Source organism: Octopus bimaculoides, chromosome 2 (genome assembly GCF_046866305.1).
Source record: "Octopus bimaculoides isolate indiv1 chromosome 2, ASM4686630v1, whole genome shotgun sequence".
NCBI classification, from domain to species: Eukaryota; Metazoa; Mollusca; class Cephalopoda; order Octopoda; family Octopodidae; genus Octopus; species Octopus bimaculoides.
Genome location: NC_142929.1, coordinates 56096149 through 56115458, shown reverse-complemented (window position 1 = coordinate 56115458; position 19310 = coordinate 56096149). Strand labels below are relative to the sequence as shown.

General features: G+C 39.2%; 1 protein-coding gene across 1 annotated transcript in view; it reads right to left on the bottom strand.

The window, feature by feature from the left end:
* The window catches only part of LOC106877939 (actin-related protein 6), a 42426-nt gene extending 27947 nt beyond the window's left edge, over positions 1–14479 (bottom strand). The window contains exons 1-8 of the mRNA XM_014927017.3: positions 14388–14479; positions 12908–13025; positions 10127–10195; positions 6846–6969; positions 5112–5250; positions 1453–1509; positions 1098–1196; positions 345–465 (exon numbers count right to left, since the gene is read on the bottom strand). Coding sequence (XP_014782503.1) covers positions 345–465; positions 1098–1196; positions 1453–1509; positions 5112–5250; positions 6846–6969; positions 10127–10195; positions 12908–13025; positions 14388–14458 — 798 coding nt within the window. The 5' untranslated portion in view covers positions 14459–14479. The remainder of the gene's footprint in view (positions 1–344; positions 466–1097; positions 1197–1452; positions 1510–5111; positions 5251–6845; positions 6970–10126; positions 10196–12907; positions 13026–14387) is intronic.
* Between the last annotated feature and the right edge of the window lie 4831 nt (positions 14480–19310).

Below are 19310 nucleotides of genomic sequence, written 5' to 3'. Positions count from 1 at the left end.
CGAGCAGGCTGTTCCGTTGATCGGATCAACTGGAACCCTCGACGTCATAAGCAACGGAGTGCTTGTATATAATGCAAGTGCACTAACTTAACTCATTTCTTTAATATGTCACAGGGGTTCCTCAAATTTCTCCCATAATGTCTCACTTACGTACTGCATGATTATATGCAATTACTAAACCAACTTCCTCAAATGCCCTTGCAAAGTTAGGTATACCACATAAGCATTTAAATGACTATTTCAAGAAATATATGCAAAAAGTTCCCAAACTGAACGAAGGAAACAATAATTTGTTGACAAATGGCATTTCTAACAAGAAAGAAAATAAAAAGTTAGATATTTACTTGCTCATTTTCTTTAGACTTTCCAGTAGATTCTTCAAGTGAATTCATATAGCCACGGTGGATATTTGTGTAATCTGGTAATATATAATCTCGTCCAATGGAATTATCCTTTCTGTTTAATCTGCATAGTATAGATTATGAAGAACATAATCCTTAAATAGCAAAGGGAGATATTTAGTAAAAATCATCATTATTCATCATCACTTTGATATCTAATTTTCCATACTTGCATGGATCAGATAGGATTTGTTGAGGAACATTTTTCTATTGCCCAGATACTCTTTTGGTTACCAACCCTCATGTGTTTCTAAGCAAAGTGATATTTCCAAATGGACAAAAATGTTTCCATAGAAAATTGGTTTACAACTATCATGTGATGTCCAGACAAGGAGACACACACACACACAGAGGCACAGCTGCCCTTTAAATATACATATTATTTTTAAACAAAAAAGTTGTTGACAGCGACTTTGACATTTTGGCCAGTCTGCCAGTCCAACAATGGTTTAGCTGGCTGAAACTTCGAAGTCATTATCAACAACATTCTTGTTTAAGAATGATAAATTTGTACTCTACAAAAGTCTAGAGTAATTCATTAAATTAATGTAAAATTGTTATTATCATAACTGAACATAAAAACAAACATTAATATATATATAAGTGTGTGTGTGTGTGTGTGTGTAAATCTTACAAAATTGAAAACTATTGTTTACTTAGGAGAATCCATAAATCTAAGCAAATATTAACATTCACCTTGCTGTTTCCATATCTTTGCTGAAGTCTTGAGATACAAAACAAACATCTTCTTTAAGCTGGTTGATAACATATGTCTCATCCATAACCATCAGTTGCCTAGCAACAAAAAAACAAAGACAAATTTAATCAGCAGTCAAAAAAATTTAAAACAGAGTACAATACCTTGCATTTCATTTTAATGCAAGCAGACTGAAGTGTTCAAAAAGTGTCAGAAAAATACCATTTATTTCAACAGGAATACAACACTAACTAAAAGAACTACCAACAAATTTAGACAGGCAGTTTGTTAAAAAAAAAATCATTAAAACTTTATGGACATCCAAAAAAACGATATATTTATAAACATGCTTACCGATAAGATATTATTTCTTTCAAATGATTTGTCAATATTTTCCCACCAACATTAATCCTAAAAAAATAAAGAATTAAAAAAATGAAAAAAAAAAAACAACAGAAAATGATGAAAAAATGAGAACAGAAAGGATGTAAAACTAATAAATTCATATTTTCAGTGTGCTTATCACAAAGCTTTCACACCATTTCCTGTACTACCACAGTTTTTAAATGGTTCCAACTCACTGGCCATGGCTGGCTCTAAATAACTGAACATGACTATAAATATCTTCAGTCTTTTTAACATCTAATTTTTATTCCAAGTGCCAAGTGCAAGCATGGCTGTGTGGCTAAGAAGTTTGCTTCCTGACAACATGGTGTTAGGTTCAAACTTCAACAATAACCCTGAGCCAACCAAAGCCTTGTGAGTGGATTTGGAAGGAGATGAAATAAGCCCTTCTTCATCGTCGTTGTAATCATCATCATCAACATCATCAAACATCCATTTTTATGCTGGCATGGGTTGAATGGCTTGACAGGATCTGGCAAGGCCAGAGGCCACATCAGGTTCCATAGTCAGATTTGGCTTGGTTTCTACACCTGGATGCTCTTCTTAATGCCAACCACTCAACAGGCTGTATTGGGTGCATTTTACATGGCATCATCACCACTGTTTTTTACTTGGCATCATCATCAATGCTTTTTATGTGGCACCAGCACCTTTTCTTTTCTAACTCTGTTAGATTCTGCCATGAGGGCAAGATCATCAGCATTTACCAGTTCACATGGGCTGCCAGTCTAAAATTTCTTGATCATGGCCTGTAGGTAGGGGCTGAGAACCAAGCCTTGGTGAGGACCTACCTGTACACTAAATTCATAACTAAGGAAAATTTACTTGTACGACGCATGCGTACGAACAACCATGCTACATGGGCTGTAACTGCTGAGGACATACGTAAGCTCGCAAGGAATGAAGCCAGTATGCTCCGTTGGATGTGTAATGTCAATGTGAATACCCGTCAGAGTGTAAGTATCTTGAGAGAAAAGCTGAACATTAGAAGCATCAGTTGTGGCGTGCAAGAGAGACGATTACGCTGGTATGGACATGTGGTGAGAATGGAGGAGGATAGCTGCGTGAAAAAGTGCCACACCCTAACAGTTGAGGGAACCCGTGGAAGAGGTAGGCCCAGGAAGACCTGGGCTGAGGTGGTGAGGCAAGACCTTCGTACATTGGGCCTCACCGAGGCGATGACTACTGACCGAGACCTTTGGAAATGTGCTGTGCGTGAGAAGACCCGGCAAGCCAAGTAAGATCGTTGCCAGTGCCCCTGGACTGGTTCTTGTGCGGGTGGCACATGAGATGCACCATTTTGAGCGTGGCCGTTGCCAGTACCGCCTGACTGGCTCCTGTAGGATTTTCGAGCGAGATCGTTGCCAGTGCCCCTGGACTGGCTTGTGCGGGTGGCACATAAAAGACACCATTTCGAGCGTGGCCGTTTTCGTGCGGGTGACACGTAAAAGCACCCACTACACTCTCTGAGTGGTTGGCGTTAGGAAGGGCATCCAGCTGTAGAAACTCTGCCAAATCAGACTGGAGCCTGGTGTTGCCATCCGGTTTCACCAGTCCTCAGTCAAATCGTCCAACCCATGCTAGCATGGAAAGCGGACGTTAAACGATGATGATGATGTACCCTCATTTGTGTGTGTACATATATATATATCATCATCATCATCATCATCATCTTTTAACATCCGTTTTCCATGCTGGTATGGATTGGATGGTTTGAGTGAGGATTGGCTAGCCAAGAGACTGCACCAGGCTCCAATCTGATCTAGTAATGTTTCTACAGCTGGATGCCCTTCCTAATGCCAACCCTTCCAAGAGTGTAGTGAGTGCTTTTTATGTGCCACCGGCATGGGAGCCAGTCAAGGTGACACCAGCCACGTTCAGATGGTGCTTTTTATGTGCCACTGACACAGGAGCCAATCTGGGCAGGGGGATCTGGCATCAACCACATTCGGATGGTGCTTTTTACATGCTACCCACACGGGGAGCCAGTCATGCGACACTGGCATCGGCCACAACTACAATTTCCATTTTGATTTCAATATGATACTCTAAGGTCTAATCTGTTATTAATCAGGTTAGTATTGTTTCTAAGTTTTAAAATGTCATATGTTTCCATGGAACATAGTTCACATCCATATCAGCTATAGCAGATATGGATGTGATATGTTAAGGTTACACCTGTCTGTGGACTTCTCAGCCACTTGTACGTTAATTTCACAAGCAGGCTGTTCTGTTGATCAGATCAACTGGGACCCTTATCATCGTAACCAACAGCGTGCCAGTTATAAATATATACATATCATCATTACCATCCTCAATATTTAATGTGCCTTTTTTCATGCTAGCATGGGTTAGATGGTTCAACAGGAACTAATAAGCCAGAGGGCTACACCAAGCCCCAATGTCTGCTTTTACATGGTTTTCCACAATGAAATACCTTCCCTGATGCCAACCATTTCACAGAGTGTACTGGGTGCTTTTTTCATGGCATCATCACTTGTGTGGTCGCCAAATACTCGCAAGACAAGAACCCTCATCCATGTGGTGTAAAGTATTGAAGGATGTGAAATTATGATAGAGGAATAGCAACAGGTGTCTTGCTGAAGTGGTGACTACAGCTGGAGAAAGAAACATGATGAGTATGTACCCTCAAGGTACAAGATGAATATGAGAGGGAGAGAGAGAATAGGGAGGAACAGAAAAAAGGTGGGTGAGTAGGTAAGTGCGCTAGAGTGCGAAAAGATTGTGACAAATGATTCATCATCATAATTTCACATTTGATTTTCATGCTGGCATGGGTTGGACAGTTGGCCAACTGAAGAGCTGCCCAAGCTCCAATTGTCTGTTTCAACATGGTTTCTACATCTAGATGCCCTTCCTAACACCAACCACTTTACAGTGTGTACTGGGTGCTTTTTATGTGGCACCAGCACAGGTGCTTTCATGTACCGACAGAGCGTGATACACTTTCAAAGACTTTCTCCAGATCAATGGATGGCAGATGCAGTGGCTTGCTCTCAGTTAAGAACTACTCTTGTAACTGTCACACCAGAAAGAGGGTACAGGTAATACCACATCCTAGCACTAACCTCAACTACTACATCTCTTCCTAACCAGTTGTGCTATAATTCCTTCTGTTTCTGTTACTTTCATCATCTGGTCCATCAGGTTGATGGCCCTGAAGTTGCATTTGCTCTTGTAGTAGTTAATGATGATACTGATATGCAAGCCATTGGTTATGACACTTCTCTGTACTACTGGATTGGATATGCAAGTAATTAGTGCATGCCCTACATTGTTGGATATTTTCAACACCTTAACTACTGATTGGTCAACTGCTTTCTCTGTTTCCTTGTCCTTAAATTAGGCTTTCAACTGTATAGATGTCAACTTCAATAGTTAATCCTTTTGTTAGGTCTAGTATTTGGAATAGGCCTTCTTTCTCCTCCTTCAGCAACTTCTCATAGTAACATTTCCAAGCCACAATGTTAGTGAGGACAAATGCACTGCTATCGTTCCATTTACACTTTTTACCCAAGCAACATCATGAAATATAATTTTAAAAAAGATACAGAAAATGAAGAGAATTTTAATGTAATGTGGTTCACCTTTTAACAGCATTTGTTATTTTTTTCCCCTTCATGTAGGGAACTAGATGGCTGAATGAATAACCAGAATCAATTATCAAACTGCAGAGATTGTTGGTGCTTTGTTCTCGTCTTAGTCTGTAATCACTTAATCGGCTGGCTGAAATAAGGAACAGAAAAAGGAGGTAGGACAGGAAGGAGCACTTTGTAGGATTTAGGTTTAGAAAACTAAATATCCTCTACCAGATTATTTCATATTTCATCAGGAATTTGGTGTCAATATAGCAATGGATTAGTTAAAAAAACTGAAGCTTTGCAATGATTTTGCTTAGACAATTGTTCTTTTTATAGTATAACATGTTATTAAAAGAACAACTGTTGTAGCAACTAATTACAATATCTGATTTTACAATACAATCATCATCACCATTTAGCATCTGTTTTCCATGCAAGCATGGCTAAGATGGTTTGACTGGGGCCAGTAAGCCAAAGAACTGCACCAGGTTCCATAGTTGGTTTTGGCATGGTTTCTATGGCTGGATGCCCTTCCTAACTCCAACCACTCCACAGAGTGTACTGGATGCCTTTTGTGTCACTGGCACTGGCCACGACTATGATTTGACTTAGCCCGATGTGGCTTCTCAAACACAGCAAATCGCCAAAGGTCTTGGTCACTTGTCATCACTTCCCTGAAACTCAATAACCAAAAATCATACTCCGCCGTCTTGTCCCACCTCTTCCACAGATTCCCTCCACAGTTAGAGATTGTCACTTCTTTATACAACTGTCCTCATCCATACACATCACATGACCATACCAGTGCAATCTACCATCCTTGCCAATTCTGTTGGAATATTTGCCACCACTTGCATCTGATTTCATTTAATGAACATGTCTCATCTGCTACCACCATCTCTACTGTGACTCATCATCTTCAACATTCAACATCCATTTTGCATGCTGGTATGGGTTGGACAGTTTCACAGGAATTAGCAAGGCCAGGGGCTACATCAGATTCCCTAGTCTGTTTTAACTTGGTCTCTATGGCTGGATGCCCTTCCTAATGCCAACCACTTTACAGAGTGTACTGGGTGCTTTTTACATGGTACCATTACCAGTGCTTTTTTGTGTGGGACCAGCACCAGCACTTTTTATGTGGCGCTAGCACCCACACTATCTTGTTTTAGGATTTCAATTGTGTTGTGGTGGACGGGTTTTCTTGAGTACAGCAATGTGCCTAATACACATCCTCTATTAAACACTTTTCCCAATACTTCCTTTTAGAGAACTGAGTATTTTATCACTCAACTAGCAACCAGCAACAGACAAATCAAGCATTGACTGTTATAACCTAAATCAGTCTTATTTATTCCTAAAAAGCTCTGAGAACATTACTTCCTTCTTGGGCTAATGAATAAAAAAAGAATTGATCATTGTTAGGTCAGATACTACACTTTAATATACAGGTATGCTTTGTGTTACTGAAGCATTGCACTCCTCAAAATCTTGCTATAATGTGAAGTTCTGAACTACAAAAAAAAAAATATATATCCCCACTGACTTCCAGTTGATATGGAAGTCACCTGGGAAAATATGTTTCACATTACAGAACTCCATGTATGGTGAGATTTTTTGAACTCAACTCTTCCATTCTTTCATAATGTAGAGGATGCTTATACTAACAAATAGCCTAGATAGCATCTATAGAAAATAAAATGTAAATTTCCTGTTGAAAAGACAATTTTTCTTTCTTACCATTGGTTCTATAGATAGCTTGGAATTGGTAATCCTCAAAGAAAATTTCATTCATTGCTTCTTGAATGGATAAGAAGTTGAAGTGGGGTTCAGTGACAACAAGTGTTGTCTCACTGAAGTTCACCTGCAAACAGTTGATAATAAATCATTTTAAAAAATGCCATATTTTAACCCCTTAGCATTCAGATTATTCTGTAAAATGTAATGCTTTTTCATTCACATTGTTTTTAATTAACCATGCACTATCTCATAGCTTCAAAATTTTGATGATGTAATTGTATATTTTTAGAATGACATTGAAAGGTAGGTGTAATCGGGTGGAATGTTGAAGACATGCGTAAACTGGAGAGAAATGAAGGTAGTATGCTTCGTTGGATGTGCAATATCAGTGTATATGTACAACAAAGTGCAAATGTATTGAGAGAAAAGTTGGGCATAATAGGTGTCAAATGTAGCATGCAAGAGAGAAGACTATGTTGGTTTGGACTTGTGATATGTATGAATGAGGACAGCTGCATAAAGAAGTGCTGATCACTGAAAGTGGATGGTACCTGTGGAAGAGGGAGACTCAAGAAGACATGGGATGAAGTGGTAAGGACTGATCTCAGAAAGTTGGACCTCACAGAAGAAATGACCATGGACTGAGATGTCTGGCAATATGAAGCTTTTGAGAAGACCCACCCATATCAGCGAAACTGAATTCTCGAAGCACTGTGTAGAAAACTTCTCACACTCTCCACCACAATGAACCAAACTACGTCTCTACATCCCTTCTCTTCCTCACATTCCTGCTTCAAGTACTATGATTACCTCCCACTCCCCAATTTTGTCCTCTTGGCCTGGATGCCACTGTATCATTGCTGTCTGCTTGCCCCAACCTGTGCGTTCTACTCACATGCCTTGTTTCATTCTATTGTTGCCATCTGCTAGCCTCTCTTTTTCATATTTCCTCCTTCATTCACTATGCCTAGCTCTCACTTCCCAATCAGGTCCTCCCACCCCCTGCTCCTCTGTATCATTGTTATCCAGTAGCTCTTCCAACTTTATATATACCCAGGTCTTTCACCACCAGGTTGCAAAAAATTCCTAGTTTTTCAAATTTTCTTTTCTTTAGCATGTACTAGCAGAGACACCTGGGGTTGCTTGAGATTAAAACCACATAGTTTGTATATATATATATATATATATATATTACATTCATGTTGAAACAGGTGATACAGGAAAGTGCATAAACAACAATTTGAGTTTAGCACATCAATTTGGACAGAATTATCATTTTTATAAGAATGGGATGGATCATATCTCAATGCAGCTCCAGGTGTTGTGAAGAACGAATTTGTATGTGGTTTGTTTTGGAGAGCTATTCTATTGGGCCTCTGTGTAATCTGACATGCTAAACATTGTTTTAATGATTCAGCATTAAGTGCTGCAGCATGCCTCTGCTGATCTTGGGAAAGTCTCATCATCTTTCTCTCTTGAGACTCCATCTGATGTGCTGCAGTATCCTTTTGTTGAACTTGAGAAAGTCTCATCTCCCTTCTTTCTTGAGACTCCATCTGACATGCTGCAGCATGCTTTGCTGATTTTGAGAAAGTCTTATGTCCATATCTCTTGAGACTATTGCCTTCGGTTTTTTGCACTCCTCCTTGCTTTATAGGTGTTTCTGAAAAGATTACGTCTTTCCTTTGGTGGCAAATTTTTTTTTTCAATAATGTAAATAAAAAATTATGTACAAAGAAAAAAATATGAATATCTATTTTTGCAAGCAGTTGTATGTCTATATTTTTGTATGCAGTGTAAAGTAACCAAATATAAGCAAATTGTAAATATCTTGTAACAGCTGCAATAAGTGTTAATGGAATGGTAGATGTGTATTTTTATTTTTAACTTGAACCTTCCATGTAATTGCTTTTTATCAAGAGTTTGTGTAGATGTATGTGTGTTTAATAACATAGGTAACAGGCGCACAAACATAGACACTCACATACACATTCATGCCAAAAATGTGATGATATGCACACATACAGTCTCACATACAGACACATACATGTAGTAAGAGAGACACATATAGACATACATTCATGCATGTAAGTTATCACGTGTATATGTATGTGTAGATGTTTGTGTGTTTAATAGCGTACCTAACATGGAAACACACACACACACACACTGTCAGAGAGACATAGACACTCATAGACCCACACACACATACAGTCAGAGACACATATACACTCATATATGTGATGTCGTCATGGTGCTTTGAAATGTCCTTTACTATCTCGTACGCATCGAATACACAAACACACAAACAATAGTGAAAGAATAAAAGTGGAGCAATATTACACAACAGTTTTCTATAGAGGGAGAAATGTAAATAGTGTATTTAAATAGACACACACACAGTCACAGACATATACAAAATACACACCCTCTCATAAACAGACCCATACATATAGTAAGAGAGACACCTACAGACATACACTCACGCATGTCAGTCATCACACATGTATATGTATGTGTAGATGTTTGTGTGTGTTACTTATTTAATATTACTCCCCTCCCTCATCATCCCACTCTGGACCTATTTTGGCCAATTTTAGTTGCACTTAAAAGCCATGGGGGAGCCTTTTTGAGAAAAGAAAAAGAAAGAAATTTGTTAGTATTTTCAGAGGGAAACATGAATGATTTAAGGGAGATTTGGCTGTTGTTTCTAGCACATCCCAAGACAACCCTCCATATTTCTTTATCACTCACATGTATTGATGTTTTTTGACATTTTTCTCTCCATCTTTCTATATAAAACAAAGGATGTCAGTGTGTGTGTGTAATACATATGCATTTCTACAGTTTTCAACCGATTTTCACCAAACTTTACACACATATTACTTATATGCCATGCACTATAACATTTTGCCCATAACTCCTGTGTAATGCAACAAACCAACCGTGAAAAAAAGTATTCCGTCTATTTAAATACATTGCTTACATTTCTCAGTAGCGTGCCAACTGGTGTTGGTGTATTTATATCCCTGTAATTTAGTGGTTCAGCAAAAGAGACCAATAGGATAAGTACCAGGCTTGTAAAAAAATAAGTACTGGGGTCAATACATTCAACCAAAAAAAAGTTCTTCAAAGCAATGCTCCAGCATGGCCGCAGTCTAATGACTGAAACAAGTAAAAGATAAAAGAGAAAAGATGCCTCGATATTTCATTAATTTCCATTCCATGAAACAGCTTACAGCAGCAGCATCAGTAAAGAAATGAATTTCTATGTAGCTCACCTTCAGAACATCTTTGCTGAAGAGATAATCCCATACTTGTTTCTCAATCTCCCAATTTACTAGGTAACCCTGTTAAATAAAAATTTAAAGGCATTTAAACAAAATTAAAAAAAGAATTAAATGATCCAATAGAACTGCATATTTTTAAACATAATTATGGAAAGTTAGTACCTACTAAAATAATATTTGAAATCATCACCATCATAATCGTTTAATGTCTGTTTTCCATGCTGGCATGGGTTGGACGGTTTGACTGAAAACTGGGGAGCTGCACCAGGTTCCAATCTGATTTATCATGGTTTCTATAGCTGCATGCCCCTCCTAACACCAATCACTCCAATCTGCGTTGGTTTGGTCACGTAATGCATATGGATGTAGACAGTTGCAAACAGAAGTGCCAACCATTTAATGTGGATGGAGCCTGCAGAAGAGGGAGGCCCAGGAAGACATGGGATGAAATATTGAAGGTCAATGTCAAGATTCTGCAGAGAAAGAGGCTTGTAGATGCCATTATGAAAGGCTGCTGAATGTGGAGAATGAATGGGAGGAGGAGAGCCCGCCAAATGTTGATCCAGTTGAGGGACCAGCTACCTGAATCGATAGCACCCTGGTAGATAAAAGAATTAAGGATATGAAGTCAGGAAAAGCCCCCACCCCATCAGGAATCACTACTAAGATGCTTAAAATATCTGATGGTGTGGGTTATGGTCTTGTCACCCATATTGTAAATCAGGTAGTTCACGAAGGAGTCATACCCAATGACTGGTGTAGCAGCTCCATAGTCAACTTCTGCAAAGGTAAAGGTGATGCTTTAAACAGAAATAGCTACAGAGGTATCAAACTGCTGGATCAGGTGATGAAGGTCACGGAGAGGGTCAATGCCCAACTAATTACGGAGAGAGTTGGTCTAGATGAGATGCAGTTCGGTTTTGTGCCAGGTAAAGGCACCACTGATGCTATATTTCTGGTAAGGCAACTACAGGAGAAATACCTAACCAACGATAAACTTCTGTACTTGGCTTTTGTTGATTGGAGAAAGTCTTTGACAGGGTCTCCCGATCCCTTATCTGGTGGATGATGCAGAAACTATGGATAGACGAGTGATTAGTAAGAGCTGTACAGGGATGCTGTCAGTAAGGTGAGGGTCGGCAACAAGTATAGTGAAGAATTCCAGGTAGAAGTAGGAGTTCACCAAGGATCAGCCCTCAGCCCCCTCTTATTCAGGCAATAACAGGAATTCAAGACAGGCTGTCCCTGGGAGCTTCACTATGCTGATGACCTTGCTTTCATAACTGAATCACTACCAGAACTAGAGAAGAAATTTCATGTGCGGAAGCAAGGTTTAGAATCAAAGTGCTTTAGAGTCAATGTTGCAAAAACCAAAGTTCTAGTAAGTAGGAAGGTGAACAAATCACAAACCCCTTCAGGTAGATGGCCCTGCTTGATCTGTCGAAAAGGTGTAGGTAGAAACTCCATAAGATGTACCCAGTGTAAGCTATGGACACATATGAGGTGCAGCAACATCAAAGGAAGGTTAACCAGGATGATAGTTTTTGTGTGCAGCAGATGCACAGGGGCAATAAACACCGAAGATGTTCAGAAAACAGATTCCATCACATGCTAAGGGGAGAAACTAGAAGTAGTTGATAGCTTCTGCTGCCTAGGTGACCAAGTCTGTAGTGGGGGTGGATGCTCTGAGAGCGTTGCCACTAGAATAAGAATAGTCTGAGCAAAGTTCAGAAAATTCCTACCTCTGCTGGTAACAAAGGGCCTCTTGCTCAGAGTGAAAGGTAGACTGTATGATGCATGTGTGTGAACTGCCATGCTACAAGGTAGTGAAACATGGGCCATCACAGTTGAGGACATATGCAGGCTTGAAAGGAATGAAGCTAGTATGATCCGCTGGATGCGTAATGTCAGTGTACACACACAGAGTGTAAGTGCCTTGAGAGAAATGTTGGACATAAGAAGCATCAGATGTGGTGTGCAAGAGAGACGACTGTGCTGGTATGGTCATGTGTTGTGTATAGATAAGGAGAGCTGTGTGAAGAAGTGTCACTCCCTAACAGTGGAAGGAACCCGTGGAAGAGGTAGACCCAGGAAGACATGGGATGTGGTGGTGAAGCATGACCTTTAAATGTTGGGCTTCATAGAGGCAATGACAAGAGACCAAGACCTCTGGAGATATGCTGTGATTGAGAAGACCCGGCAAGTGAAGTGAGATCACAGCCGTAACCTATACCAGTGTTGCATAACCAGCCATTTAAAAAGTACCTTTGAATAATCGGGCAACACGCCATGCTTGAGGAGACCTATTGGGTCAAGTAAAATCAAAATCAAAGTCATAGTCAGAATGTCAATCAAATCGAAATCAAATGGAAATTGTAGATGTGGCTGATGCCAGTGCCACCTGACTGGCTCCTGTGCTGTTGGCACGCAATAAGCACCATTCATGTGTGGGTTGATATGAGTGCCACCTGACTGGCTCCCTGTGCCGGTGGCACGTAAAAAGCACCATCTGAATGTGGCCAATGCCAGTGCTGGCTGACTGGCTCCCATGCCAGAGGCATGTAAAAAGCTCTCACTACACTCACAGAGTGTTGGTGTTAGGAAGACAATGCAGCTGTAGAAACATTGCCAGATCAGATTGGAGCCTGGTGCAGCCAGTCCCCAGTTAAACCGTCCAGCCTGTGCCAGCATGGAAAACGGACGTTAAACGATGATGATGATGATGATGATCTAGGGGGCTTGTCATCCGCAGACAAAAATAAGAATAAAAACCTTTTGAAATGGAAGAAGGTAATACAGTCCAGAAAGGTCCTTGCAGTCTTCAATCTGGTCACCAATGAATATTCGCGTTCGTACATTTTTGGCTTTGGAAACACAATTTGGGACATTCCTGAAATGACAAATTAATTAATTTTAAAACGGAAATAAAAACTCTAGCATTAAAGTGAAACATTTAATTGGAAGAAATTTCATTATATCTATTGGTTTCAAATTTTAACACAAGGCCAGCAATTTTGTGGGAGTTTGTAAATCGATTACATCGACCCCAAAAGCAAAGTCATCCTCAGCGGAATCTGAATTCAGCACTTAAAAACAGACGAAATGCCGCTAAGCGTTTGCCCGGCGTGCAAACTATTCTGCCATCTCGCTGCCTTATCTCATTTTATCTACTGAAAAACAACACGCATCTTCGAACATGTGCAGCAATAGTTTCCTTCAAACTTTTATACGAGTTTTAATTAAAATTACTATGTTACTGACGCCATAAGAACTTATAAAGTTTCACGAAAACGTGAAATAATTTTCTTAGAAACCCAATATTTACATGCTACTGTTTATAGCTTCATGTGCTTCGCGATCCACTGTTTCAAAAAATTAAATTAGGGCGCTTGCATATTAAAAGGTCGACACTAATGTTATTTTTCAACCTGGTTGCACAACAAATACCCAGTTACCCGCAACATTACTAATACCGTTAATGACACGTTTAAAGTTTAATCCCTTAAGTGAAATAGCTACAGTAATGTCCCTTATATTCACAAAGAAAAACAACAATCGTATTTTTCGAACTTTACAGAGCCAGTCTTTACAGTTTATCACCACATTAAATCTGGAACAATATATGTATACATCTCTCCCTCTCTCTCTTTCTCAAATGAGAGGAATATACAGTAAATAAAACGAAAAAAATACACAACACATCAAAATAGCGACAGAGCAAAGCTTAGCGTCGATATATTTATTCGTCCGTCTTAACAGGTAGTAGAAATAGGTACTACTAAAGCAGCGCGGACCCGAACGCTCAGTCGCGCGTCCGCGTTAGCTAGTCTTGAGTAGTCGATCCTAACCCTAACCCTAACCCTGTCCCTAACCCTAACCCTAACCCGCGTGGTTAGGGTTAGGGTTAGGGTTAGGATCGACCACTCACGACTAGCTAGCGCGGACGCGCGACTGCGCGTTTGGGTCCGCGCTGCTTTAGTAGTACCGTAGAAATATATATATATACACACACACAAACATGTGAGTGTGTGTGCGATAGAGAGATAGATAGACAGATAGATAGATAGACCAATAGATAAATAGACAGATAGATAGATGTAGATATAAACAAAAGACGATGAAGCCACGTGAGTGGATTTCAATTAGTGAACTCTAAATAATTTCGATTAATACAATACCAAGTTTGGAAAAAAAAATGGGAAATGTAATGCACTGAATAAAATAAATGCATGAAGTACTTTGGAGATATTACCTTGGTTGTCCATCAGTGGAAAATCCTATTTTGGAAAAACCGGCACCGTTGTCTAGAACAACTACCGCCATCGTGCCATAAATCAAACTTAATGTCGTAAACAGTAATATTTCTCTTTCTCTACAAAAACCGTTTAAATGGATTTTTAAAATTATTTGAACAGTTTAAAACGTATTAAAGTTTTTTCATATCATTTTTATTATTAATAATTAATTTGGAAGTAATTGTCGTAAACGAGTGTGCACCAGCAGTCACGATACGATAGCCAGTCTGCTGTATCAAGTATTTACATTTAAAATTTGTCGGACGTTGTTTTTTTTTCACGATCAGTCAATAAATAAATATAATATACCGATGTTCATTTAATAATTCCCTATTATTTTGTGAGCTAATGCCGAGGAAAGTTTTTAATTCACAGCAAACCAGCCTTTTGAACTTTTTCAACATTCCATTATTTTCGGTTACCCTTATTCTTTTACTCTTTTACTTGTTTCAGTCGTTTGACTGTGGCCATGCTGGAGTACCGCCTTTAGTCGAGCAAATCGACCCCAGGACTTATTCTTTGGAAGCCTAGTACTTATTCTATCGGTCTCTTTTGCCGAACCGCTAAGTTACCAGGACATAAACACACCAGCATCGGTTGTCAAGCGATGTTGGGGGGGGGGGACAAACATACACACACACACACACACACACACATATATATATACACATATATACGACGGGCCTCTTTCAGTTTCCGTCTACCAAATCCACTCACAAGGCTTTGTTCGGCCCGAGACTATAGTAGAAGACACTTGCCCAAGGTGGCACGCAGTGGGACTGAACCCGGAACCATGTGGTTCGTAAGCAAGCTACTTACCACACACCCAATTGCTGGAGTCATTAGACTGCAGCTATTTTAGGGCACCGCCTTGAAGGATTTTTGATCGATTTTTTTCCTGAAGTTTGGTACTTATTTTATCCATTTTTGCGTAACCGGTCGTCAATTAATATGGGAGACAAACCTGCTATTATATATATATATATATATATATATGACGGGTTTCTTTCAGTTTCCATCTACGAAATCCACTCACAAGGCTTTAATCGGCCCAAGACTATAGTAAAAGATGGATCTTTACCCTTTGGCCGACACATTTAAAAAATAACTTTTGGGGTAAAGATCTGTAAAAGACTCTAGCCTAAGGTGGCACGCAGTGAGACCGAACCAGGAACCATGTGGTTGGGAAGCAAACTTCTTACCACACAGCCATGCTTAGTACCTTTTTTTCTCTCTCTCTCTTTTTCTTTTTTAATGGCAAAGTCAAAGGAAGTAGTGTAGTGTCAATGACCCTATAGTGATTCGAACCCTAACCGCTAGATACTCGGTTAGGCATCACGAGTGAGCTACCTTTGTTTCACGTGAGTGATCTCTAAATCGGCCAATCAGCGAGGCGTGATATGGCTTCTCAGATTTTCAAGAATTACCCACGCCTCAACTTCTTACATACAGACTGTTACTATTGTGTACTCTAAGAACTGGCAAATTCTTATATGTGTTACTGACTCTTTTTCTATCTGCTGTATCTCACGCATACACATACATGTATCACTTACACACACACTTTTCTTTACACGACGGCCTGTCTTTTATTGTGTTTTCATTATGTCGCATTCACACTCACACACAGACATACATTTTTATGCTACAATAAATATTACGGTTATTCATCTTAATCGGTTGTGTTCTATCGTCTTCCTTACTGGCCATTTACGAATTCACTATGTTATCGAAGTATAACATATGTATATCATTTGATATATTTTTGTGTTCGACCATGTGACGCGTTTAATAAAAGGAGCCCTGTTTTTCCATTCGTCACCATTTCTCCTTTTGGGTTCGCACGGTCGTTCTTACACCCTCTTTTAAACATTCCACATCACTATAATACATTACCAACAAGCACACCACAACAATGGCGAAAAGGCTATCCATTGTGACAATGGTGCCTCAGACGTTCACAATATATTGTTATTGACTACCTCGATACAAGCGACTAATCAACTTCCACAACAACCCTTTTGGTGTTAAAAAGGAGACGGATAAAGCCTGCTCGGTCCGAACAGAAACGATCTTCCAGACAGTTTTCCACAGTATCCTTGTACCAAATTTCTTTCTCATAGTTAATGACCTTGCAGTCTTGTACAAACATCTATATATTAGATAAGTGTAGGAAAGACTTAATTAGCACATAAAGGAATTTAAACTTGATGTTGCCGTCAACACCAACATAGGCATAGTTAACTCCTTAGTTATGATAGATCAGTAAATACCAACTATATACAAAGCTGAACGAGAACATAAGATTTGTAACGCACGCCTTAAGGGATACTTCTTTCTCTCTTTGTTATATAAACTTGAATACGGACGTAGTAGATAACAGCTAGCCTTCGGCCGCACCTTTGGACCCTGTTGTGTCCACCACTCTGACCAATCAAACTCTGATTGGTTGGTATTGGCGCAATTTGTCTCCTGTTCTATTGCGCGCCAAGATGCAGCCTTCAGATAAGGTCGCGTGAGACAGTCTTTTCTGAACCTCAGTTTGAGCCAACAGTATGTTATAAATAGCTAGCCTCTCACCGTCACATTTTGTCAGTCTTCTCGGCTCCAGACTTTCTGCGGTCTAGCCACTGACCACAGAGTACACAGCCAGTTCCAACGACGACACCACAGCAACCACATGGAGACTCAACACACAACCAACAGCATACGGCTATCTCCATCTTCGTCGCCTCCATCTACTTAACGTCAACAACAACTTCTTGCTACGTACACAGCAACCAACAGCACTCGCACAGGTTCTATCTCCACACTGCGAATTACTTCACCATGGCTAACAGCAAATACAACCTGCGAGAACTCCTGTACCAAGTAACCGGCAGCAGCATTGAAGCCACGACCTCTCACGACATGTGCCTCTCCCCGGCTCTGCTACGCGGTCTCAACTTCTTGTTACAGCACCTCAACCACTGTGTACCTTGAATATGAATTGGTATTTATCATCCTTGTATCTGGACGTTCTTCTAACTTCATTGTAGACTCTTTCCTATGCTCTGCATTTCTCGCACACGTATATCCATGTTTGTATATACATACACTTTGTTTACATGACGGCCTGTCTACTAATGTTTATATGTCGCACTCACACACACAGACATACATGTTGACATATCAATAAGATCTCCTCTTAAAACCTTCTACCGGTTGTGTCTCTCTTTTCCTTCTGGCACTTATATTTATTTATCCTCTTTTCATGTTTCTATTTGTATCGACCGTGCGACGTACTAAAGGAGCCATTCCTCGCCACCTTCTCCAGATCTCACGGTCCTTACAGATTCTTATCAACCTCCCAATATATTTAGACATTTAATTAGCAGCCTAAGTAGAATATTTAATGCATCTTTAAAGAGAAAAACTTTCAAAAAGGTTGTCAGTTATAATACTACATTAAAAAAAGACTAGTTTAAAGAAAAGTATGAGCTTCTTACCCAAACATGAGCAACAAACTAATACATTAAATGGTTTAACACACCTTTCGGCAAAAATGTATTATCAATTATGGCAATAAATGTATTAGACCTAACAAAAAAATATGCCCTATTCAGTTACAAAGTACTAAAAAAAAGGAAAAACAAAGTTTAGTCTGTTGTAGTAGTATAAAAAACACCAGCATCATAATAATACGGGTATGTTGGGAGATAGTCAGAACAATATTCAAGAAGCCGAAGACAATATCAAAACAAAGAAAGCAACTGGAAAATGTTTTATGAAAGCAATAATCTACAAAGTGAAGGTAACAGCCTTCTAGAGGAAAACAAAATGCAACATTGGTATGAGAGAAGGCAGTTTTAAAGACTATTTCCCCATCTATAAATTCACCTTCAAAGATAGGTCGGGGTGGAGAATAAGTTTACAATTGTATTTTGTTCAAGAGTCAAAACAGTAAATACCGTGCACATCGGTGTGAAGAGAAGCACTTCCTGGATTCTTAGCCATGATTCCAAATCCAGACTAGATTTTTCTATGAGTACCTTCCAATTATTTCAGCATTAGCACTAAGAAATTTATGAGAGTCAACTATTAACACGTGACAATCTCGCATCAAATTTAATTCAAAGCAGATAACAAATGAAAAATCTCTTGTTTAGTAGGAAAATATAAATAGGACCAAATTCAGTTCTCTCTCTTGCATCTGGTGTCTGGTCAAAGGAACATTTCGGTAATGACATGTCACCAAGGGAACATACAACGTCCAGCCTCTCTACTCGTTAACCCAGTGAGATAAATTCTATTACTGTTTCTCTCCCCTTCTTCCATCCGTCTTCTAGCAGTCAACGCAAGATGAAAACAGCTACCTTAGAAACAGATAATTGAACTTCAACTAATCTTTGTAAAACTACTCGAAGGAGTTGTTTCTTATATTGTAACGTTAAAATAAAGATCATTTTAACTATTATTTTTCTCCTGCCATTTATTTGGTGCATAATAGTGTATTTGTTACATTGTTTTCAGCTCATGTCCTCCCTTTTGGAGTATGCAGTCAGCGATAAAATAAATTTTGTTTTCTTTATTTGCTGGCGCTAGTTTTAGGTACAAATATCTGCACCTAAAACCAAAGATTAATTATTTATTTAGTTTTGCTGATTCAAGCAACTGAAATTACAATCTGAAACAAAAAAAATTGTTTTTTCAAAATTTTAAATTCTTACTCCCTCTCACTTCCCACAACTTTCTTATTTTTGTCTTTTTTAAATATCTTTGTATTCATACATTAAACATCATACATTACAATTTTTCAAAATGTAAGTTTTCACAGTTTTTGCTCCCTCCCCACACTCTGTAATCTTTTGATTTTTTTTTATGACCGTAGGCGATCTTGT